We start from the raw sequence: 25,878 nt of genomic DNA, 5'->3' as shown, positions 1-25,878 counted from the left end.
TTCCCCATCAAGTGTGTACGCAAGGACCTATAATCATAAATCCCTGTATTTGGCATCATACTCATAATTTCTCTGAGTACAATGATATTAAATTTTAAAAGGAGGTGAAACGAATAGCACTGAAAATGTTTCACATCACATTTGTTACAGTTGAACGACTTGGTGCTTTCTTAGAATTGTTTCACCCAATAATGATAATTTTCATCATTTACTCACCCTCACGCTGTATTAAACTGCTATGACTTTCTTTCTTCTGCGGAACATAAAAATATATATTTTGAAGGATGTATGAGGTTTTTTTGTCCATACAATGTAAGTCAATGGGGTACAAAACTTTAATCTCAAAAAAGGACATAAAGGCAGCAAAAAGGTAATCCATATGACTCAAGAAGATTAATCCATATCTTCTGAAGTGATACGAGCAATTTGGCAGAGAAACAGAGCAAGGGATTTAAGTCAAGTCAAAGCATTGCCTGGTTCATGCCAAAAGCCATTGATCTTATTGATGTGTAATGAGACCGAGATTGACTACCTGGCTTGAAGCTCCATCTTGAAGCCTGCACTGTGTTCCAGTCAGGCCAAATGTCAAGATTTATAATGAATAAGGAAAAAGCTATCATATTGCTTCTGAAGCCATGGATTAAACCACTCAAATTGTATGGATGGACTTTAATGCTTCCTTTATGTCCTTTTTGGAGCTTAAACGTTTTGGACCCCATTGACTTGAAATTGTATGGACAAAAAAAAAAAAAACAACACATTCTTCAAAATTCGTATTTTGTGTTCTGTGGATGAAAGAAAGTCATATGAGATTAAAATAGCAACAATCCCTTACTCATTCAAAACCTACTACAGACACTCATTTGTCACCACTTACTGCAGAAGAGGTGTAATTTAATGAGATAGCAACTGAACGAATCACCATTTAAATGAATTCCTTGCTAGTTCATTTTAAGTTCCTGATGGCAACAGAGCCTCCTCTTCAAATGAACGAAAATTAACAAAAGACTGCTGAAATTCATAATGGAGTGGCCATTCCTTACAGAGAGGGATGCCAACCCACATCTTTCATGCATAACTGAAGCGTTGCAGCTCAATCCATTTTACAATGCTTAGACCAACAGAATAAAGCAAACTTACATTTGCTTATATAAACACACAATGCCTCTGAGACTTGTTCTCAGATTATGAAACCATTACATACTCAAGGTTATTATCAGCAGGGTGAGACTTGATTTTTTTATATTGTGTTAAACTTCTCAAAAATAATTTCTTAAAATTTTTTGGCTGGCTTGCTATTTATTATCATTCTTAGGGCTCTTTGAAAGACCAATAGAGTAAGACGAAGTCTGATTTGATCAAATCAAAACACAGAAATGCTTGAGTTAAAAGTCATTTCATTTTTTTCTAAAACTCCTACCAAATAAATAAATACCAATCTAATAAAAAAAATACAAATTCATCACTTTTAATTTGATTATGGTCCTGAGAAATGAACAAAGACGCATGGTTGGACAGGGTGTTGTTTTCTTTACTGAGTGTCCATGAACAGGCAACTCTATTCTATTCCTTTTTCTAGCATGAGTCAACAGTACATGAACAAACCCAATATACACAACTGAAGCATCGGAGTGCAATTTAACACTGTTTCAACTGTACAAAGTGCAAAGAAACTTAGTTAAGCGATGTATCGATTTACAAACACTCAAAACATTATTTTACAATACACTGCATAAAATTCATAGCATGCATGCAAACAGCACGCTTTACAATAGTGGGAACAAAGTGACTAACTTCCGGTCAAACCTGTTTACGTTGTACACACATGACCAACAGTATAAGAAAACTATACATAGTACATACGTTAGGGGCCGTTCACACTGAATGCATTTTTGCATCCCTCCTCACTGTTTTTTAAAAAATGTGCACAAGACAGACATGTTTGAAAGGAGTGTCTTGAAATACCTGCATTCTGTTCCGTTTATTACGCTGAATTTTTTCTTCAACAACAAACATGTCAGTCTGAACGGCCCCTTTTCGGATTATTCTCAGGAAACCATGCTCTTTATATCCGTGTCCACATATACTACAGATATAATTAACAGGGATGCTGAATTATTTCTTTGATATTATTTTTTTGATTAAATTCTGTGTAATGCAAGAAACTTTTAAAATAACAATTGAGTGTTGTGGGGGATTTTAACAAACAAAACATACAGGTCATTTTTCCCATGACATCGGTTTGTGGATATATGTGGATACACTTCACTGGTACAATGTTAGTTTCCTGAGAATTACCCTAGTAAAGCATATAAGACTGTCCATTTGCACTCAGCTGTTTTGTAACAGCTGACTTAGGCCCATGTGTAGTTTTATAATAACAGTCTATTAATATGCATCAACACAATGTTACATGGCTCCATTACAATAACCACTAATATGGTAGACGAAAGCAAGTGTTCTTTCTTAAATTCAGATTCCCATGGTTTTGAATAAAACATATAGGATTATACTTTGAGAGCAGTTATGAGAGCAGACGTGCATTGCTTTGGGCAGGATAGTTTGAACCTTGTTCTAAACATTCAGTATGGTGAAAGCTTTTTACACTATACAAAAGACTTTAGAGGTCATAGTCTTTTCCCAAATGGCAAAATACATTCAGGCCAGTTCCGGATAGAATTTCACCTGCCAGAGCCTATCCCTTTGGCCCGCTTTAGTCTCCTGTACTCAGGCCGGATACCTGTTTACTCACTCTTATTTTTTTTAATTAATTATTACAATTAAATGTATATTATCCATACTTATGTACCACCATGAAATAATAACTAAAATGTGATCTGTAATTAGAAATGATATTTTATCCCCTCAAAAAATTGCCACAGTTTTAGCAGTTTGTCAGGGATTTTATGTAAACATGCTACTTAATCCAAACAAAATGATCAGACACAGAATGACTTAAATGTAAAATAGCACAAATGTTTCTCTAAACACAAAGTGGAGCAAACATAACAGCAGTTCTATCCTTCGATTTCATTTTTTTCACTAATTTGACACCGTATAAATGGGCTTTTCACACTTTAAATTGTTCCTGGGATATGTTCCATGTTTCACACTGTTTATACTGAGTTAATAAACCCTGGCTTAATATTGTCTTTTGCATATTTACTAGAGGTAGACCGATATATCGGTTTTACAGATTAATCGGTACCGATAGTTGCTTTTTGGAACTATAGGTTACTGCCAAAAATCTCAGTTTTGCAGTTGCTGATAGGGTTTTATTTTTTTGTAATTCCTCATCAATATACCTCATTTGGTGAAATATATATATACACAACACTTCATCTGGTGGATATATAGGATATAAAAAGCGTAATTTGGTAAATACTTGCATATAGAGCATTGTAACAGAGCCAAATTCCCAGTGTATTTCGAACTTGTTTAGAGATAAATGTCCAGCATTATGCACCAAATTGTCCTTTTTCTGGTTATTATTGGGATTTTGGTTGCACAATAAACTGCTTTGGGAATTTTATTCATTTTTGACAAGGATAGGCTAAGAAATATTTATGATATCTGCCACCTTGATTATCTGTATCAACAAAATCCACTATTGGTCGACTTCTAATATTTACACATTTAATAACATTGATTGGATAGGCACAGCACAGAGCCTGTTTTAACAACTACTTGTCCATCAATGGAAATGTGTCTTCATCACTCCAATTATCATATTTGTCATCATTAACTGTTTGAATGTTTAAGGAGGCACTGTATATATTTGGCACCACAATTCAGCTTTGCGTGGAGTTTCATAAATAAGGGTTAAAAGCTAACACACTTTCAAAATGTAATTTGAAGTGTTGTTAGTCACTTTTGCATTAATATAATTGATGGCTCAGCTGTGAATTAAAATCTTCCATTCCATTAGTCCATATCTGAACAAATTGTTCACCTGTGATCTTCAAGAGCATGTTCAATGCTTGATGACTGGGAAACTGCGGAGTAACTGACAACCTGTGGAAACCTTTCTTTGTATGCGTGTGGTTTGTGGTATGTATCACTGCCCCAGTTTTGCTTACTGACATTGGTGGTTTGTACCTTCATGTTCTTTTTTTGACTTTTTCTAACAAGCACGCTTGCATTTCTAGTAAGTCGGGCACCTACATTTCGTGTTTTACATGCACAGAAGAGCCTACTTAGCCCTAAACATTTGTTTACATATTTACAAAGTGTTTTCTTCTCCATTGCCATGACGCCCATGTTCTCATTCTTGGTTCTTACCACCAAAGATACATTTTGTATTGGCTTTAAACCACTCTTAATGCAGTTTTTAAGTCTTAACTAAAGTTTCCAAGTCTCATCTTCACCTTTTGAAATTCTTCAGTGCACAATGCATTAAGTACTTTGTCGAGAAATGCTCTGATCTTCATTGGGGAATGCTGCAGTAGATTTTTTTCTGGATGCTGGAACTGTGGCTGAGATCTCCAGCCTCCAGAGGGACAGACAGGGCAGTTTGAGCTGTGGTCTTCACTGAGTCTCTGGGGAAACGGCAGTGGAAGAATGAACGAAGGTGGTGGAAGACAGCCTTGCGGAAGATGATGAAGATCCAAGGGTCCAGGATGGGGTTAAAAGCAGAGAATCGGAACGCCATGAGATTCTGCTGGTCATTCCCCACTGGACTAATGGCATTAACAAATCCACAGATCTAAAAGAGAGAGAGAGTTAAATTAGCTTAGTGGGAAACAGGACTATTGTTGGGGTGGTTTTTCTATGGCAGTTTTTTTGTTTTTTTAAAGTAATTTGCAGTCTGTATGGTGGAATTTAATTACCATTGATGATCCTCTAACAAGCAAAAATATACTATAAAATCGAAGGGCAGCAGGAAGGAATGGCATAACAAGTTAAGAAGAATTACTTTCTAAAACAAATGATTTCAGATTTGCATTGACTGGCTTGCATGCCCATTTTGATACAGAAATTTAGAAACTGTTTTCTGCATGATTAAACAGCAGAGTTCCATTAATCTACCTCTGTATTGTTTAATGTGCATATTTTACTAAGTGTAATCCAAACGAATCACTGCTGACGCCTATCATTTTATTTGATTTCTTTAAAAAGGAAATGTATGCATCAACTAACTAACAACTACAAGTTATAAACCATAACAGGCCTATATACGCTGTAAATCAATCACGCATATGAAAAATGTAGAGTTAGATTGATGTAAAAATCACATTTAATCCAACCAGGATGTTCATAATGGAGGCACATTGGAAAAAAAAAAGATGCATATTCATGTTTTTACATAAGAAAGTAGCCCAGATCGAATTGAAAAATGTTGAGCGCTTTTAGCTGTTCACACTGTCATCCAATTAGGGACTTCAACAACAGCTGCAGATGGGACGGCTGCGGCCACCAGAAGTAAACTGATCAACCACCTAAGCCAAGAAATGCAAAAATAAAGAGGATGGAGTAATGGAGCATTCAATACTTAGTTTAATGTTAAAAAAAAAAATATATATATATATATATATATATATATATATATATGTATATATATATATATATATATATATATATATATATATATATTCTAACATTAAACTGTTTCTAATGTATTAGACAAACAATAAAAAGGAATCGTACATTTAAAAAAAAACATTATTTGTATTTATCATATTTGATACATTAGGCTTTAAAGGTCATTATCCTCCTGAGGCCCAGCAATTAATTTTGGTGTAGGACATTTGTTATTTAAGATTTTCTTATCCCATATATGCGACAGTATTAAATCTTGGGGTATTATCAGAGAACTCCCTGGGTTTTTCAGAGATACCAAATGTTTGAGAGTTTGGCCATGAAAACTTCCTCTCTTTGGTCTAAAAATATGGATTAAAATGTATCAAAATGTAAGCACATAAAATACAATATGAATAAAAAAAAAAATTTCAATAAACATTTTTCATCATATGTATTTTATGCACATTTAAAAAAAGAGAAATTGTAAAACTTTTTTCACTGGGTCTCAGGAACGTATGGTAAGATGACATCATTAATAGCTTGTAATGTAAAATAATGAGATCTTTATAATGATTGATGATAAATCTTATCAAATGTACATGTACATAAAAAGCTCTATGATTTTTTTTTTTGTTTTGTTTTTTGTGGTGGGCATGAATGTAATGGAATGGTGATTGAGAGATATACCTCAAAAGCCTGTTGTATCATATTTGATACATGGATTTAAACTGGCTTTTTCAATAAAATAATATACAACATTTTAACCAAGCACAAGATGCATATATTCAACAAATACTCATTTTAAAATATCAGTAACAATATACTCATTACTGTCACTTTTACTTTTTTAAAATCAGCAAGTGCATGCAATACAAAAGAGGACATTTTTGGAAAAATTAAAAAAAATATTTTTCCATCAAGAAATGCCTGGAAATGTCCTCCAGGTGGCAGAAGACATCTAGTACATTGCAGACAACAAGATTTTGTACAACATTTTTAATATGTTTATGATGCACAGTCTTTAGAAAATAACTTATCAAATTTGATACAGGGGCTGTTATAGGGTTAATTGTTTTTTTGTGTGTTTTTTTTTTCAAAGTCTATCCTAACCGATCAGGGTTCTACATTTAACATATACGTTTAAAGAAGGATATTTAGGCTACTTTTTTGTGCTTACATATAAAGTGTTGTAAAACAAAATTTTCCCACCTAATCGGTCACGTAGTGTTGGCTACAGCAAATTAGCGATGCTCACATAGTAATTTTTAGGTAGCTTCCGATCCAAGACTTAATTTTAATTAAGGCAACATCAATAAATGAATCTGGTTAACCATAAATACTAATGACAAATGGGAAATACAGTTTTCCCATGTCATTCCAAACCTGCTGTTTTTAGTTATTTTGCTATTGTTTTCACATCAGCTTTCAAATATCCCACATTCAAATGTACCACATTGGCCATGCATATTTGACAGACAACCCGAGTACAAAGCATTTCACAAAGCATAATGACTGAGAACTTACCGCATGATAAGTCAAAGAAAGGCCGAGACGACCTTATGACAAGACAAAGGTCAGTGTGTTTTGTAGGATGGGGTTGTACTGTCTGGAACTATCAAAAACACAACATTTTAAGACAAAACAACCATTGTCTTAAACCAGGGGTCTTCAAACATTTTCAGGCCAAGGACCCATTGGAATGTAGAGAGATGGAGCAGGGACACCAGATGCATATTGTCTGAATATTGAGTGTTGCATTTTCTGCCTATTTATAAGGTTACTGATAGGCCTATACCTACTCCCATGTAAGTGATCGATTTTATACATTATTTCAGTTCATTTCTGTAGGAGGAAAATGCTGTAATGAGGAAAAAATGACTGTGTGCACCTTTAATTATGGTGATTAAAGACACGTTTACTTGCGCAACTCTACTGCAGCGCTGCTTAAAATGATATGCGTTGCGTTATGAGCGGCCTGTAATGAGCATGGGCTAATTTCATCAAACTTTAACAATGTTCGGCATTCCATTTAGTTCATATCAAGATAAAATGAGGAAGGATTACTGCAAGAGGAAGATTTGGCATGCAGGTTCGAGGGGCAGGTTCAGAATGTGGCTAGACTAAAATACATGTGCACGAGGATCAAGTGCGAGTCGATATTTTGTGTTCCGCGACTACTATCGGACTATACTTGAATAATGTATAACGTGCGTGTAAGAGCAGCCAGTAAAGTTTCTGCTGCCCCCTAGGGAGTTGGTGCCCTACAAATACTGTGTAATATGCATAAAGGGAGAGGCGGTACTGTCTCTCACTCGCGTGCAAGTGATTATTATGAGTGCCGGTGGTGGATCAAACAGTAATTTGCGGACCCCTTGTTGAAGAACATTGTCTTAAACTATGATAAACCTGACAACAGCATACACAACATCATTGTACAAAATATCTGTGTTATATCGGTCTCAGATTTCCTGCAATAAAAAGTCAACAGATCAGTTCTGTGTTCAAGGCTGCATTCTGGGAAAACAAAAAAAACAGGTCTGCATGTTGGTGTAATCATTTCCGAAACACAAGTCTTTGAGGTTGAGCTCATAAACCGAGACCATGAGTGTTTTTGGGAGGAGACAGCACAGATGTGGAACATCCCATTTCATTGTTCCCATGGGCTCAAATTCCCACAATCACATAACAGATTATGCAAATTGCCGCATAAGATGTATAAAGACAGATCATTTGTCAGATGCTAAATGACAGTCTGTAAACTTTTGGCACAGATCTTGTTTTGCATTGTGCATGTCTAATGGTTGCGAAAGTAATACATTTCCCCCAAACTGAGAAACATGTTCTTCAAGAGTGGGTTGAAATCAGGAATGGTTTCCATTGCTAATACCTCATTTCTCAATTGCTCATTTCCATTCGATTTCACATCCAACTTTAATGAAACAAACCTCTGCTTCAAGCATAACATGCTTGACACCAAAAACAACACAGGAAATGGAAAAGAGAGTTCTGTTATCTCGGATTAACCCAAGAGAAGCCTTCTTCATTCTGTGTATACAGTATATCTTCATTATTCAGTATATACGTATCTACCCCTTTAAAGCAAGTGTCAACCATCAATGACAGGAAAAATCATGTTTTCGAGCTATAAATGGTATTTAGCCCTGTGAAAACGTTGTCCTCCATTTTCAAGCCTGCTCAAGGAGAAGTGATGTATGTCAATTGATAAAATCTGCAATTAATTACATTTCCCCATATGTGGCTTCGGAGCTGATGAAATATCAGAATATCAGTTGTAAAGGCACTAAATATCAAGTAATACTGTTGGTCCAGATGCCGTCTTCCTCTTGCTCTAGGGCTTTAATATATGGTCAAATAGGACTATGAATCTCCTAAAGGTGTCAGCTTTGTTTGTGTTGTCAGGTACAGTCTGCATTGATTGGCTAAAGCCAGATTTTAGGTGACCACCTACCTTTGAGTATAACAAATTGAGGCTTTTCACACTACACTTAACCCTGGGTTAATGTCTTTTTAAACTCAGTATTAAGGCCACTTTTATCCCTGGGTTAAGCAACATTTCACACTTCATAAAGCGAGTTATGAAAACCTGCTTTTTGGAGCTTTCTGTGCCAAAGGTATATAGCGTTTCTGTGAATTGTTTAGCAACAGACAGACAATTATTTACTAAATAGAGCTTGCCTCATTAAATATTTATGTAGTTTGTACAGTCTGAGAAATTTTGACCTGCTGTGTTTAGTTCCAGTGTTTAAGGGAAACGATAAAAATGCCGAATACGAACTTTTGTAAGTAAAACGGTTTGTGTGATCATCCCTATCCACTGTCATTGTATTGATAAGATGGGCCGTGATATGCATTAAAAAAAAAATCTAATTTTGTGTTCCGCAAAACACAGCGAAATCGTAGAATGAACAAGAGTGACGTCATTTTGAACAAAATCTGGCCAAAATAAAGGTGTTTTTGAGTTTATTGCAGTGGTCTGAAACAGCTCGTAAGGGCAAAAAATAATAATACTGGCTGTTAAATACATTTACATTTATTCATTTGGCAGACGCTTTTATCCAAAGCGACTTACAAAAGAGGAAAACATAAGCGAATCATCTTAAGGAGACAGTGGTACGAAAAGTGCCATACTACAAAGTTTCACTATCATCAGAATAGTATACAAAACAGATTTAAGTGCAACAAGAATTGTAAATATTTTTTTATTTTTTTAGTGACCTGTTAAGTGCTTTTGGAAAAGATGTGTTTTTAGCCGTTTTTTGAAGATAGAGAGTGAGTTAGCTTCCCGAATTGAGTTGGGAAAGTCATTCCACCACCGTGGTATGATGAAACTGAAAGTGTTTTGGTGCCTCTTTGTTTTGGTACGACAAGGCGACGTTCCTTAGCCGACCGCAGGCTTCTGGTGGGAACGTAGCTCTGCATAAATGTTTTTAGGTATGCTGGAGCAGACCCAGTGACTGTTTTGTGTGCCAGCATCAGGGCCTTGAATTTAGTACGTGTATGAACCGGCAGCCAGTGGAGAGAGACAAAGAGTGGTGTAACATGTGCTCTCTTAGGTTCATTAAAGACCAGACGTGCTGCTGCATTCTGGATCATTTGGAGAGGTCTAATAGCACATGCAGGAAGGCCTGCAATGAGAGCATTACAGTAGTCCAGTCTAGTTATGACAAGTGACTGAACGAGCAGTTGTGTGGCATGTACAGAGAGGAAGGGTCTTATCTTCCTGATATTGTAGAGTGTAAATCTACATGATCTTGCAGTCTTTTGAGACTACCTTTTCATTGCAATTGGTTAACGTCATCGATGGGTGTGACCCTGTGCTCCACCTACGTTGATGCCACCATTTTTTCTGTTCAATTTCTTCACTCAACATGAACACACTGAGGTAGGGCTGTCAACAGGACTGAGAAACAAAACAAAATATTTCACTAAAATATTACAACCATTTAAATTAAAATGGAAGTTTAAAGACCATTTTGGTTAGGGGAAAAAGATAAGAGACATCCATATTTTAAATTGAGTTTGTCTCCTAAGTCCACAAGAGGGTGAAATGAAAACATATAAACCGAAGAGCATCGTGCTATGCATAACATTTTATACAGACAGTGCGTAAAAATCGACATGCTTTTCCAAACTGAACACCTTTCAACTTGACACAGCGTTTTACAATGCATTGCTAATGTTGTGTTATGATAGGGAGCAAGATGCAATGCTCAACTGTATGGGGCTATTTACTAGGGGTGTAACGATCCATCGATCAAATCAACAACGATACGATATATCGATTCAACACGTAAACATCTATGTATGTTTTTTAAGATGCACCTTTATTTTTAAATTATTTTGCCAGCCAAGTCCTTACGCATTTCTGTCAGGCGATGCAGCAACCTTATGACATTAATTTTCCTTAAGCGCTAAATATGGTTCTCATGTGGGACACAGGTGTGCACATAGTGACTGAAGCCTGAATTTGGACACTGCGCTATCCGTGTGTGTGCGTAACAGGGTTGCAAGCTCTGGTTACAGGATAGCGAGTAGCTTACATGTGTGATTAAGTTGGGCTTACCTCGATATTGTTGCGCATGCAACACATTTGAATTCAACCAATTCAAACAATTAAACAGACACAATTTTCTGAACATAGCTGATGAGGCAAACAGAAAACACCTGCCCAGCTCCAACATCAGTTACAAGATTTTTCACATCTACACACAAACACCCTTACTTACATTTATCACAGTAAACTGTAAGAGAATCTTTCAATAATACTGAGGTAGCCAAGAAAAAACACGGATAGCACAAACTCTCCTGTCATGGGCATGTAAGTATTTTGGATTGAAAGGCTTTCTTGATTGTTGTAAAGATGACAAATTGTCACTGTAAGTTGCAATTTACAACCCTACTATTCACACCGAATCAGTGCAGTTTGGATGCGATCGGTTGGAAGTAATCTTTATTGCTTGGCACATATCCAAATTTCGAAAGCAGTCATAGTTTAGGAATAATTGGTCATTTTATATCCAGTTTTTGTGCCTCTGATTCAAATGCTCCATTTCTGGGGCATGTGTTCTTGAAGACTTCAGTGTAAATGCCCACTGCTGTGATTGGGTAACATCTTTGAATGTGGATAAGTGTAAACGCCCCCGCCATTATGCGCATGTGGGGTTGCTTTGAAAACTTTGGATGGTTAAAAAAATGACAACCGGAGGAATTCATCCATACACGTTTGAGCCAGAGTCTGATCCTGAATTAACATTAATTAAAATGGTTGAAGGATAACAAAGTCAAGGTACTGGAGTGGCGATCACAAAGCCCTGACCTCAGTCCAATAGAAAATGTGTGGGCAGAACTGAAAAAGCATGTGCGAGCAAGGAGGCCTACAAACCTGACTCAGTTACACCAGTTCTGTCTGGAGGAATGGGCCAAAATTCCAACAACTTATTGTGAGAAGCTTGTGGAAGTCTACCCAAAACATTTGACCCATGTTAAACAATTTAAAGTAAATTCTACCAAATACTAACAAAGTTTATGTAAATTCTGACATGCTGGGAATGTGATGTAAGAAATAAAAGCTGAAATAAATAATTCGCTCTACTAATATTCTGACATTTCACATTCTTAAAATAAAGCAGTGATCCTAACTGATCTAAGACAGGGAATGTTTTCTACGATTAAATGTCAGGAATTGTGAAAAGCTGAGTTTAAATGTATTTGGGTAAGCTGTATGTAAACTTAATCTGCAACTGTGTGTGTATGTGTATGTATATATATATATATATATATATATATATATATATATATATATATATATATATATATATATATATATATTATTAAGAATAAGGAAGCAATTATACATTAAAAGTAAATGGTCTGCACTTATATAGCCATTTTTAACCTTAACGGTATTCAAAACGCTTTACACTGTGACTCATTCACACACACATTTATACACCAATGGCAGCAGAGCTGCCATGCATCATACCCTCTGGACATGATGACCAATGGCTAGCCTGCCATTGGGAGCAACTTGGGGTTCAGTGTCTTGCAGTGTCAAGGACACTTCCTGTTGAGTCGTGTGGGCCGGGATTCGAACCACCCTGCGATTAGTGGCCAACCCGCTCTACCAACTGAGCCACAGCCGCCAAACAGCTCCAAACATGGTCTCCAAACAGCTTACGTACCCTCTAGACATGATGTCGTAGACCTCTTCCAATTTTCATTCAAATAAGACAAAGTTAAATTAAAACCCTCCTATGGTATTCAGGCATTTACTTCCAAAAATAATTTTTAAAATGTAATAAAAAAAAATATACATTTATCTGATCAGTACAACATTTGATGATTTTTTTCTCCATTTGCCATCTGAACTTAAAAAAGGGCTTGATTCAACGTCTAAGTGGTCATAAAAAAAAGCGACACATTTTGGTTTTCACCGTCATAATTTACTGACCGTTGAAAATGAATAGGAAGGACCAAAAAACAGAGCAATTATTTTTTTCATCTGTCAAATAAAATCAATAAATCAGCCTCAATGTCAAAACAAAAACTGACTGGGTGAGACTGAAACATCCTCAGTGCAAAGCATATACACCCACTCACACAAGAACGAACTGGTGAGACTTTAACACAATGCTTTTTGTACATTTGTCAAATAAAACCAATAAATCAGCCACAATGTTAAACATACACACTCAGAAATGAAGGGTTGAGACGATAATACTCAAACAATGCAGAACACACACACACACACACACACACACACACACGCATAACCAGGTCATAAAAAAAGTGGAGCTCTACAGGAATCTTTTGGTCATTGTTGACATTACAAGTCATCTGTTCTTTTACAGCTGATGACAGCAATGTGACACACTCACACACACATACACATGTTTGCTAAACACATTTTTAATATAGAAAGTTTGAAATTGCAAAATGTTTACTCAGATTTTTCTGTTTTATACTATTTTCAGAATTTCACAGTTCATTTCTGTTTCTTGATGTTTATTTTCTTGACATTATTATGCATTTACTTTTGAGTTAAAACATTTTTATGTTTGAAATAAATGATTGGTAGAAAAATGCTTATCGGTGTCTTTTCGTTGTAACACCATGGTCAGGTTTGATGACATTAACTGCAAAAACTGACACTTTAAATCAATTTTAAAATGCTAAACTTTGACATAATATTTTGGTAATGTCATATAAATATCCAAAATGCATATCTCGTGATAAAATAAAAATTTTAATTACAACAAGCATCAGACTACATACATCTACTGGCTGTTACTGGCATGGCAGGTTTTCAAGTCATGTTAATTATATTTTGTTGACCAGATGGCAGCAATCTGCCTCCAATTTATGTCACAGTCTCATATTTATTTCTTGTTTCAAGTTATAGAAGTTTAGGTTCTGAATTTTATTAAATTTTTCCCCCCAAATGTTTTTATTTGTATATTAAATTAATGGTAACTTTTAGACATTCACATGTAAATAAGATAAAAATAGCATAAAATCCCCAAAGAAATGCAGAATTGTATTGTTCTCCAGGAACAATAGGGCTTTCATAGACTAATCATTCCCAGCCAGAACAATAATAATAGTAATAATAATACTAACTCATACAATAGGGGCTACACACCTTCGGTGCTAGGCCCTAATGAAAGACAATTTCACCCCTGTACAGTAGACTGTTCTACAAACATTCTGGTACATGGATCTTTAAGCCTTTACGCTCGAATGGGCCCGCCAGCGGTGTTCTGTTTTGATAATTTATATAAAAAAAGAATGCACTGTACATGTTATTGCAGTCAGTAAAAACATGAAACTGATCAAATAGCCATGTGTCATCTGTTGTTGTAAAGCTCTCAAAAAGTTAAATACAACCAGCCTATTTGTTTTACTCAGACAAATATATAGCGAGGAATAGCTAAGTATATGCCTTTGCCAATTATGTTGGTGTTGCTTTAATGCTGCGTTTTGGCTTATAACTTTACAAAACATAAACAGAACATAATATCACATATCATTACTTAGAGGAGGTAATTATCTTTCAAACGAGCTCACACACACAAGGTGATCAGATGCATAGTTCATTAGATAATCCACACAAAGCACAATGTGACATATGGCCACCAGGAGATGGCGCCATGTAAATGACCGAGTCAATGAGTCAAAAGGCACTCATTCTGTGAAATCTCTTCACTAAAATCATGTCTCCATGCTTTGTGTACATTTAGTCATAGTGTTTGATTGTATAATTAGTTCTTATTTACAATTATGGTGTTTTATTTGATTGGAGAGGCTTTTGGATAAATGGAAATGTTTTTCCAACATTATCATGACACCATGATAAATTATATTTGTAATGCTATAACTTTTGATTGCTTTGTTGTATCAACACAAAATTCTAAAAGCCATGATGAACAATGATGTGTCTGTTTTTTCTTCTTTTTCTTAGGCTGAAAGTCTCAGAATATATATCAATCTATATCATAAAAAAAAAATGCACACACAAACCACTCACATTAGGTTTTCAATTACTACCTTTAGCACATAAATTACCACCCAGTGCCACCAGGTCTGCATGTCATCACTAAAGAGCCAGTGATCGCCCACTTCACTCGTTAAAATATCTCAAGCAAACACACCACACAGCATTCCCCTACATGTCCAAAAGACCTCATATGGTTCTCCAGCACTGTTACTGTATGTTCTCCATGGTGGACTGCAAATCAAGCCATGACAGCACACCAAAGAAGGCCCATTAGTTTCACTTACTGATGAGTTGCTTAGCATTAGACATTGATAGTGAGACAGCTTAAAGTGGTGCACCATGTTCAACTATGTATAGAAGACCCCATTTACACCTGGTATTAAGATATGTATCGGGTGACCCAATCACAAGTGGAAAGTGCTAAATACATGTGTAAACAGGTTCCAAAACATCGAAAATTCATGTGACCACATCAAATTTTTTATGTAAATGCTTATTCGTCCTGATGCATCCTAAGTGCCGCCTACTCACCTGTCAATCACCCACATTGCTAAAACTTGGGTTTTAAACTTTAAAGGTGGGGTATGTGATTTTCTTTTTTGACCATTTTTTCAAAATAACTTGAAATCCTATTCCTAACCCACTTACTGGCTGTAAATTAGAAGCACTGAAATGAAAATTAAGCAATTTAATCATCTGTGGAACGGGCAGGACTCGAAAAACTCCAGCCGATCATTTTCAAGACCATCTAGAATCATTGGACAGAAAATGTGTCAATCAAACGGTCGTACCATGCCCCCTCCCCCACCACCCTGGCGCGTGTCCCGTTCGTCATCAGCTGCTTTCAGATGGAGCGGCATTTACTACACAGAGCTGTAGTTCATCACTGACAAGCTGGGCAATTTACCCTTCATTATCACGGCCCAGCTTGTTAGTGAACTACGGCTCTGTGTAGTATACGCCGCTCCATCTGAAAGCAGCTGATGGCGATTTACTAATCAATGAATGCACTTTATGTTATGTGCTTTACTGACGAGATGCGCATAACAATCTCATCTGATAACGTTATATCGGTCAGCCCTATATTTAGCCATAAACTTCGGTGACAACCAGGACGTCCAATATATTTTTATATATTTTTATATATTTTATATTTATACAATATATATTTACATTTCAAAAACATCAATTTTCTAACAATACTAATGATTTATGTGACTGTTGAATGTTAATAATTTCTGGTGCAACTTAACGCTGAATGTTGTGCCATGTTGACGGTCTTAGTAGGTAACTGGTGACGTCATGCAGAAACTCCAACCTATGCTAGCCTGGCTCGCTCTCTAATGCATGGCTACAAAGGGATCTATCAATTCTGGGGCGGGTACTTTTGTCAAAAGCTGAAGGAATCTCCAGATCAGTCTATGTTTCGTTATCATTGGATATTCCCACTAAAGTTACCAAACAACTAGATAAAATGCTTTTTGATTTTATTTGGAAAAACAAGCCACATTATTTGAGAAAAGAAATTTTATGCAATCCTAAAGATCATGGTGGTTTAGAGGTTTTGAGTTATGATGCTTTGAACAATGTATTTAAAATAAATTGGCTTATTCAGTATTTAAAAAATAAGGAATGCATTTGGAATTCCTTTCCCAATTATCTGTTTAAACAATTGGGCGACCTCTCATTTTTACTGAAGTGTAACTTTTCGATTGACAAAATACCATTTAAGCTTGCAAAATTTCATAAACAAGCTCTCATGGCATGGACACTGGCCTACAAACATAACTTTTCACCTAGGAGATATTACATTTGGAACAACAAAGACATCCTTTACAAAAATAAATCTCTTTTTTTTGATTACTGGTTTGAAAACAATATTATATTAGTTAGCCAGCTTTTGAATAATGATGGAAATTTATTAACATATAGAGAATTTTTGAATAAATTTAAAATACCAGTTAGACCTAAAGACTTTGCAGTTGTAATGGATGCGATTCCCAGGAAAGTATTGATCCTTCTTAAAAATGCACCACAAGAGGAAGATCTAAATTTTACAGACATTATGGGTAAAATATTTCTGGGTAATACAGACATTTTACAAAATAAAGTCTCAAATAACTATGTTAGGAATATACTTAATAATATTGTTTACCCTCCAGCTCGTTTTTTCTGGTCATCTGTGTTTGGAGATGTAAATTGGTGTAATGCTTGGCGAACAGTGGATAAATTCTACATTAATAACAAAGTAAAAGAAGTCTCTTTTAAAATAATGCATAGAATATATCCAGTAAAACATGTATTGGAACGTTTTAAATTAGATATTGATTACTCTTGTAATTTCTGTAAAGGTGAAAAGGAAACAATTTTTCATTTATTTTTCCATTGTATACATACAAAAATATTTTGGATTGATGTGGAGCGTTTAATTAAGGAAAAATTGACCATTGACTTACAGCTGAGTGGATTTGACATTATGATACACTTTAGTGATCATGGGATTGAGAAAGATAAGGCATACTTTATACAATTGTTAATACTGATGGGGAAGTTTCACATTCATAAAATGAAATGGTCTGACTCCAAACCTAACTTTTCTTGCTTTAAAAATGATTTTAAGCTTTATTGTTCTCTTTTGTGTAAGTGCACAAGTAAAAAGGCAATTAGAGCTTATAGCATTGTAAGCAGGATATATAATGTAACACCCCTTTTCTGTTTGTAATACTTTTTTCTTGTCCTCTGGCACTGTTCTTTTTTTTATTTTACTTTATTTACTTGGTTTTTTGTTTCATTTTGAAGGATTATGTCTCATTGTATTGTTCTGGTTCGTGGCATTAATAAAAAAAAAAAAAAAAAAAAGCCTGGCTCGCTCTCATGCACGAGTTTTCGCTCGTGCATGATTGCGCGTCCATGTTTTTCGAATGGGTGGAGTCAGGGCCAGCGTTGGAGGAGAGAAGGTAGGACCTTATGAGTTGTGTATTTTCAAAATCTGCCGGCTGTTTTGCAAATCACATACCCCACCTTTAAGCCAGTTAAACAGCTTGATCATAATATTTACAATCTGTATTGCTTGTTTTTCTAAATATCCTTACAATATTTAAAAATGTATTCATCTTAATATTACAATATTAAAACTTGTTTTCAGAGAATGTATCTTAAACATTGGGAGACATCTGTTTTAAGGATGCTTAGTTATTTTTATTGGAAAGCAACATACTAATTAAGTCTTATGAAATATCTTCCCAGAAGTTAAAGCATATAATTTCCAAAATGAATCCCAAATATGAACCCCATAGTATGTAATCAAATTTAGGGGTAGCATCAGAATCATGCACTACACATTTGTTGAAAGGTACACTAGAAAGAGGCCTGGAAATGAAACAAGCCAGACTAGAACTCGGGTCACCTTAATGATTTAAAGTGATTCAATATGTGTGCTAACCACTAGACAATGATTCTGCACGTATCTGTGGATTCCACAGCCTAGATCTAGAACTTTCTTAAGGTGTCATGTTTGAATGCAAATATGCATGAATTTCAGAGGGGAGGATTTTCATTGAGCAACAACTTAAATTTCAGTCGGTTCCTCACACATAGTTATTGTATAGCTTCAGAAGACTTGGAATATAGTCATATGGTCTACATTTGTAGTGCTCTTTGTCCTTGTGGGAGCTTGATAACCTCAGTATCCATTCACTTGTATCATATGTACAAGAGCTGCATGGAGATAAATAACTTTATTTGAGCTAAACAGAAGAAAGTCATATGGGTTTGGAACAAGTCAATGACGAAAGAATTTCAAATTTCGGGTGAGGTGAAATATTTTTTTTTTAAATGGATCAGAAATTAATGATTACATGCACAGTGTTGATCTCGGCAGTAACATTTCTGTTGAAAATGTTGCATCAGAAATAAAATAATAAAGTTGCATCATGACGATAATTAAATGTTTTAATTAAAGGGATAGTTCACCCAAAAATGAAAATTCTCTCATAATTTTCTCGCCCTCATGCCATCCCAGATGTGACTTTCTTCAGCAGAACACAAATGAAGATTTTCAGATGAATATTTCAGCTCTGTAGGTCCATACAATGCAAGTGAATGGTGACCAGAACTATGAAGGTCCAAAAAGCAAATAAAGGGAGCATAAAAGTAAACCTTAAGACTCCAGTGTTTAAATCAATATCTTCAGAGGTGACATGATAAGGTGTGGGTGAGAAACAGATCAATATTCAAATGTGATTTTATATATTTATAACCTACTTTAAATAGCGGCATGGTTTGCACTGCACCAATAGGCTGCTCTATTAAGGTTTGCAGTATTCATTCTGCAACTAAGATACATTGTTTCAAGCGTGAATATCTAACAGGAAGCGAGCGGTTCTCAAACTGTAAGCATTGCTAATGTATTGTGAAACAAACACAGGCAAATCAACTTTGAAATACTCTAAAATTACAGAAGTGTAGCACTCTTGTTGGGGATACTAAAGAAAACACCCAAACTGCATTCTTTCCTTTGGGTTTTTACAATTCAAGATAGAAAACAACACTTCCAATCACCACATCTACAGTCATCCAACAACACAGCAATTTCTGAGGTCTGCTTTTCCCGACACTTGCCGTCTTAATCAGATATCATAATTTCCCTTCACTCTCCTTATCTGTCTCTGCATTGCAACCTTCTACCGGCATCTGCATACTTTCCCATGTACGCACAGAGTCATGTGTCATGTGTGTCAGTAGCCAACCTGACAGAACAATGAAAACCAGGCATGTCAAACAGATAAAGAACATCAATATGCTTTTACTGAAGTCATTTTATTGGTGATTGGCATGATGCTATGATCAGTGTTACTCTAAAAAAGTAATTAATTACTAACTTCTACCACGTAATAAGATTACCGTACTAATAACTCTGTCTGAAAAGTAATTGCATTACTTATTACTAATTACTTTCTACAACCCTTATCAACCTCGACTAGATGAAAAATACAAGGATGGAATTGAAACTGTTCTTTTAATTATTTTTTCTTTCCAGTTTAACACTGGCCAGTTTGGGAATCATTTATATGATTTATATTTATGATTTATATTATATAATTCACAATTGTTTTATATAGAATTGTTCTATAGTCTAAACAGTATTTAACACAATTATATCAAAAGTAACTAATTAAATTACTGAAAAAATAAGAGTAATCCCTTACTTTACTTTTTTCAATGAAATTAATTTAATTACAGTAATTCATCACTTTGTTATGCATTACACCCAATACTGGTTATGATATAGTATGCATAATTGGTGTTTGGCAAGCATCACTATTACGATTGATCATACTTTTTCAAAATCCCTCACTGTAAGTATTACATTTCGATTCTGAAATGCATCACTGGTGACATTTTTGCTAAATTATTTTACGTGGCTCTTTATGTATCGTGGCAGTTGCGAGGTGAAATGTCCACTGCGGGGTGCTAAAAGAGAGTAAATTTAGGTTAAGGTTAATGCTCTATCAAGTGTTTAAATCAGCAGAACAGACCTCCCAACCCTAATCCCTATATCAAAACCTAACTGATAGAATGAGAAACAGATGAAGTTTAAGGTTCATCCATTGAATTTCATTCCAAAAAAACTGACTTCCCTAACTGACCTCCTCTAAGTGAGAATAAATCGCAATTGCTGAAGAAACCACGTTATTTTGTGTTGCTTCTGACACTTTTGGCTCATGTATCGACTCATGCTCTTCAAGACTCGTACCCCCGTCCTTTGCATTGCAAGTACAATGCTCTATCAAGACTCTACCTGAACAAGCTTGTAATTTTAGATGGTTTTGTAATACAAATGTTAAAATATGTTAGTAAATAATGTACATTTTTTTACTTTAATATAGCCCCTGATTTTTAGGTAGGGTTTTCAAAATAAAATTAATTTGACATCTTTGCACTTAATTTTTCTTGTTATATGTTAATTCACTTTTATTACATTTATTGTTCTTTTCTTATAATAATGTACTTTTTTATTATTTGCAACTTCCATTTGGAATGGACTTAAAAGACAAGTATCATTAAACTTACAGTTCAATCAATCTCCTTTAGTTTTACACACTGCCCACCAAAAACTACTCTGTTTATTAATACATGACTTGTATTACACATAGATAACTGATACTGCCATTATATTCATGCTGTATAGCCAAAGGGGAACTGGCCCCCCAGCTGAGCCTGGCTTCTCCCAAGGTTTTTATCTCTTTATTAACTAACAACTTATAGAGTTTTGGGTTCTTTGACACAGTCAACTTTGGCTTGCTCACTGGGGGTATAAAGACAAATAATTTAAGTCATGACTTTCAATTATGTTTTCCAAGAAACTGCTCAGTGAGGACTTTAACCATTGAAGCAAAGGGTTAGTCTAAAATAATAATTATCAAAATATTACTAACTAATATTAGAGGAGGCGATTATCTTTGAAACAAGCCCACACACAACGCAATCAGATGAATGGATCATTAGATATTCCACACAAAGCACAATGTCCACACAGCACATAATGTGCTATCTGACTAAAAACATGTTAGCTTTCCTGGATCAGATAATTTGATCAGAAATATGTAGTATATTGTCCAGCGACATGGAACGCTAAACCAATCCTTTTAGGATTCAGATTGCAGCAACCAAAGGTGGAAGTCATCCAAATATGGGCAGAGAGGATCATTCACTCTAATACATATGGCCACCAGGAGATGGCACCAAGTACATGACACAGACTCAATGATGACTCAAATGACACAGAAAGGAACCGAATGAGATCTCGTTACTCATTCCTGCATACTTCAGAGAGAGAGAGAGCATATCTTTAGTCATTGTTGTATTTGCATATGTAATTCGTTCTTATGTACAATTATTATTATAATCTTTTTTTGTTTGGAAATGTTTTTGGACACCATGAAAAATGTATCTTTGTAGTGCTATAAATTTTGACTGCTTTTTTGTATCAACACAAAATTGATACTCATGTTACAGGTGACATGATTTGGAACAAAACAAGAGTTTTTCAGAGCTACCTTATTTACATCCTGAGGTACTGTATATAATGTCAAATCAGAAATATAAGACAAAAAAGTAGATTTTTGGCTCAAGATTTGTTTGTTTTTCTCCAGCAGTTTCTTGGGCTGAGTCTCTCAGAATTTATCATAATCTATATCAGTAAAACTTTTACTTAATGATACCAAACATTTGACCCTCCTTGTTTTTTCAGATCTTAAAGGGTTAAGGCACTTCAGACATTACAAACTAACTGGTAAAATTGCTTGCTAATCTCTCCAAAATTTGGCCCCACTACCTTCCATTTTAAGTGACTCGCTGTATCCTCAATTATTTAACTTTTTTAAAGAAAATGAGAGATGAGTGCAAATATTTTTTTGTGGTAATCAACATAATTCCACAAATGCTGTGAATTGAGCTTAACTTGTGTTGAACCCTGAATATTCCTTTTAGAAGTAGGTTCAATAGGTTGTCTGATTATTTACAGGTTTAACACAGCAACATCTCACCCACCTGCAACATACAGTTCCCTAAAACAGCATCAGGTCGGTAACACATTAAGCTTTTCCATCATTCATGATTAGATTGTGTTTCACTATGAGGGATTTAAATAGATTGAAAGGCATCTGCTGCAGTGGTGAGTCAGAATTCAGGTCAATATGAACGCTAATGAATGTGGATAAATGGGCGTGTGTCAATAACAGACGTCCTCAAACCAACAACAAGAGCTAAAATAGGAACAACACAAACTCTAACACCCTCCCAGGCCTGCTCAACAACTTAAGAACAAAATAGAAGCAAAGGGTGATTTGTTTGGCACCCCTCCCTCTATGTGACTGCTTGCACAATTCTGCCCTATTCTCTTTTGTTAAAATCACTCATCACGGAGTGCGTATTCAGTCGGACTAAAGCAATAATTTGTCTTTATATAATGTCATGTAAACGCTTCAGTCTGACGGAGATCATACCAGTTTGGTTTTTGCTAGATCTAACTAACAGACCAAGATAATGCGATTGTAGCTCAGCTTCTTGCAGCATGTATACATGTTAATCGAACCTCAATTGGCCTCTGCGTTATGCGCATGCTCTGAAAAACTGAGATGCCGCACGATGTGTATTCAACCCGGATGTTGAACACAACACAAAGAAGAAGAGCAACAACACAAATGTCCCTGCATTTGAGCCTCTAAATCAGCCTCCTAAGGGCACTTCAAAGGGAGAACAATGATAGCCATGCTGTGAGATGGCTTCAAACAGAATTTCCCATTCAAATGACTTAAAAGGTAAGTTCAGAATAAACTTTATATTTGAGCCCCACACCTTTAAGCCCTCCAAAGCTCTCAGCTAAAGTCTACGAAGGGAATAGGGCATAGGGATGATCACTTATGAATGGAATGCATCCCGTTTCATTGCGAATGCTAGAAATGTAAATTTGTTTTGGACCGATCAGCAGTCTGTAAGCCATTCAGACCTGTGACACATTGGCCCCGTTTCCACCTGGTATTACAATGCATCTCTAGTGATCCGATCACATGTGAAAAGGTGAGACACATCGCTGTTTACATCAGGTCACTTAAATTAGTCTCCTGTGACCAATTGTGTTCGGATTTGGAGGGGATGACATGCATGCCAGTGTGTTACTGCATGATGCACACCAAAGTCAGAAAAGACAAAGAAAGTGCTGACAAAACGGGGCGCTGTTTCTCCCAGATGCCACTGAAATTTTATCTAAGCACAAACGCAACATGTCAAGCAGAATTATCCATTATTTTAGTGAAAGTAGCTCATAAACGGCAAAGTTTAAACTCTTGTTTTAGCACAGCGGTTGATTGACAGGTGAAGGGTGGCACTTAACTGCTGCCAAGACGCAGGTGGTCAACAATTTTGGGGGCGTTCTCATTTAGAATCACACAACCCCTCCCATCAACAACTTTGGGGGCGTGTTTCAGCCCAGGGTGCCAAACAAGCTAGAACCATTACTGGTCACATGCGTTTTTGACCATTCATGTGTGGATTCTGCGATCCGATCACAAAACGCTTTAAGGCCTGTTTTACACTTGGCCACTTCATGTGTTTTCATTGATCGTATGGCTATCCAATCATGAAAAGACCAAGTGGAAATGCCCTCCGAAACGCATTCAAGAAGGATTGCAATCTGATTGCTCAAACCACTTCAGGAGGTGGTTTGAGACACATTCCATTCGAAACTGGTCAAGTATAAATGCATCTGGCTGTTCAAGTCACATATGTAAACTTTACCCCACCCTAACAGCGCTACGTCAGCATAGGAAAAATTTTAAACATAAAACCCTATAACTATAATAAAGTATTTGCATAGGGCTCGCATCACGCAATAAATAATAACAAAGAATGCATATTGTAGGAGAGACCGAACGCTTTTCCTCATTTATTTGATGCAGCAGATCGCTGATGAAACTGAAAATAAACAATGACATGAGCATAGCTGACGCGCATGACGCATCTTATCCATGAGAAGCCCAGAGGGGTAAAACAGACAGATACAGACCCATACACAGACACACGCTCTCTGGGAAGATTCACTTGGAATCATATAATAAAGCACAGCCTGGAACTAGCAAATTCACAGAAGTGAACTTTTATATGCATATAGTGTGGGAATTGGAGATAGGCCCTTAGACCCCGTTTAGACCTGACCACATGTGATCGGATCACCCGAAACGCATCTTAATACCAGGGGGAAACAGGGCCACCCATTGACTAATCCTCTTATCAATTGCAATAGTTACACCAAAATCACCCAACACCCATCTTTACAGCAACAAATGTCTTTCTTTATAAATTAGTATAAAAAAAAAACAATCTTGTTCTTACATGAACTATTTTTACAAATTCCATCAAAAAATGCAATAAAAGAGGGTAACAGGAGCATACTACTAGCATGCATGCCATGAATGCAGAATTCAAGCATTACAAATTATACATCATCTACTGCATATATCTTACTTTCAATTATCATCGAGTGGTTATAGCAGCTTCTTTTAATGGTCTCATCTGGATTCCATTCATAGAATGAGGGAAAAAGCATGACATTTACTGAATATGAGCCTGAAACAAATGACAGGTACAGATATAGAGCTGTTCAATACTGATACCAAATAGCAACAATCACTAGGAAAATATAGACAAAGTATGTATTTTCTTAATTGTCTATTCACGACAACTTTCCTCAGTCTGAACGTTGTTATTACGCTTCACACAGTTTATAAGGATTATGTCTTTACAAAAGAGCTCAGTGAAGCAAAGCAGAGCTTGTGTATTTAGAGCAATCCAAATTGTGTCGTCTTCTGCCTTCGTACAAATCTAAGAAATGTTAATTGCTGTAAATGTTTGATTATGCCGTGCCTGTTGTGTGAATCTCACTGTTGAGAAGCTAGTTAGCGGACTTTAAAAGATCAAACAGAAATCGTCTACGTCACTTCCTCAGCTGATATCTTCCTTTAGCTATTCGTTTACGCATGATGTCATATTCATTTGGACAGAGAGATGAAGACAGTAGCTCGACTACGCAAATAAATGCGGTAGCTCGATTATAACTGCCTATGTAAATGACTCTCTGAGTCCAAATGTTCCAAGCCAATACAAATATAAAGTATGTACCATTCTGTATATAAAAGTAGAGTCACTGAAAGTTACTGTTAGTGGTGCTTGCTAAGGCAACTTCTGGCACTTTTAGCACTGGATTTCTAGAAAGTAAAGTCTCTTTAAAATGTTTTGGGTTCAACACATATGGGTATGTACATGCATCATAGGAGAATAATGTC

General features: G+C 35.8%; 1 protein-coding gene across 1 annotated transcript in view; it reads right to left on the bottom strand.

The window, feature by feature from the left end:
* Positions 1–1,492: 1,492 nt before the first annotated feature.
* The window catches only part of LOC127629934 (prostacyclin receptor-like), a 50,160-nt gene continuing 25,774 nt past the window's right edge, over positions 1,493–25,878 (bottom strand). The window contains exon 3 of the mRNA XM_052107251.1: positions 1,493–4,705. Coding sequence (XP_051963211.1) covers positions 4,427–4,705 — 279 coding nt within the window. The 3' untranslated portion in view covers positions 1,493–4,426. The remainder of the gene's footprint in view (positions 4,706–25,878) is intronic.

Source organism: Xyrauchen texanus, chromosome 36 (genome assembly GCF_025860055.1).
Source record: "Xyrauchen texanus isolate HMW12.3.18 chromosome 36, RBS_HiC_50CHRs, whole genome shotgun sequence".
NCBI lineage: Eukaryota > Metazoa > Chordata > Actinopteri > Cypriniformes > Catostomidae > Xyrauchen > Xyrauchen texanus.
The sequence above is the reverse complement of the archived record's forward strand: the minus strand, read 5'-3'. Positions and strand labels throughout refer to the sequence as shown.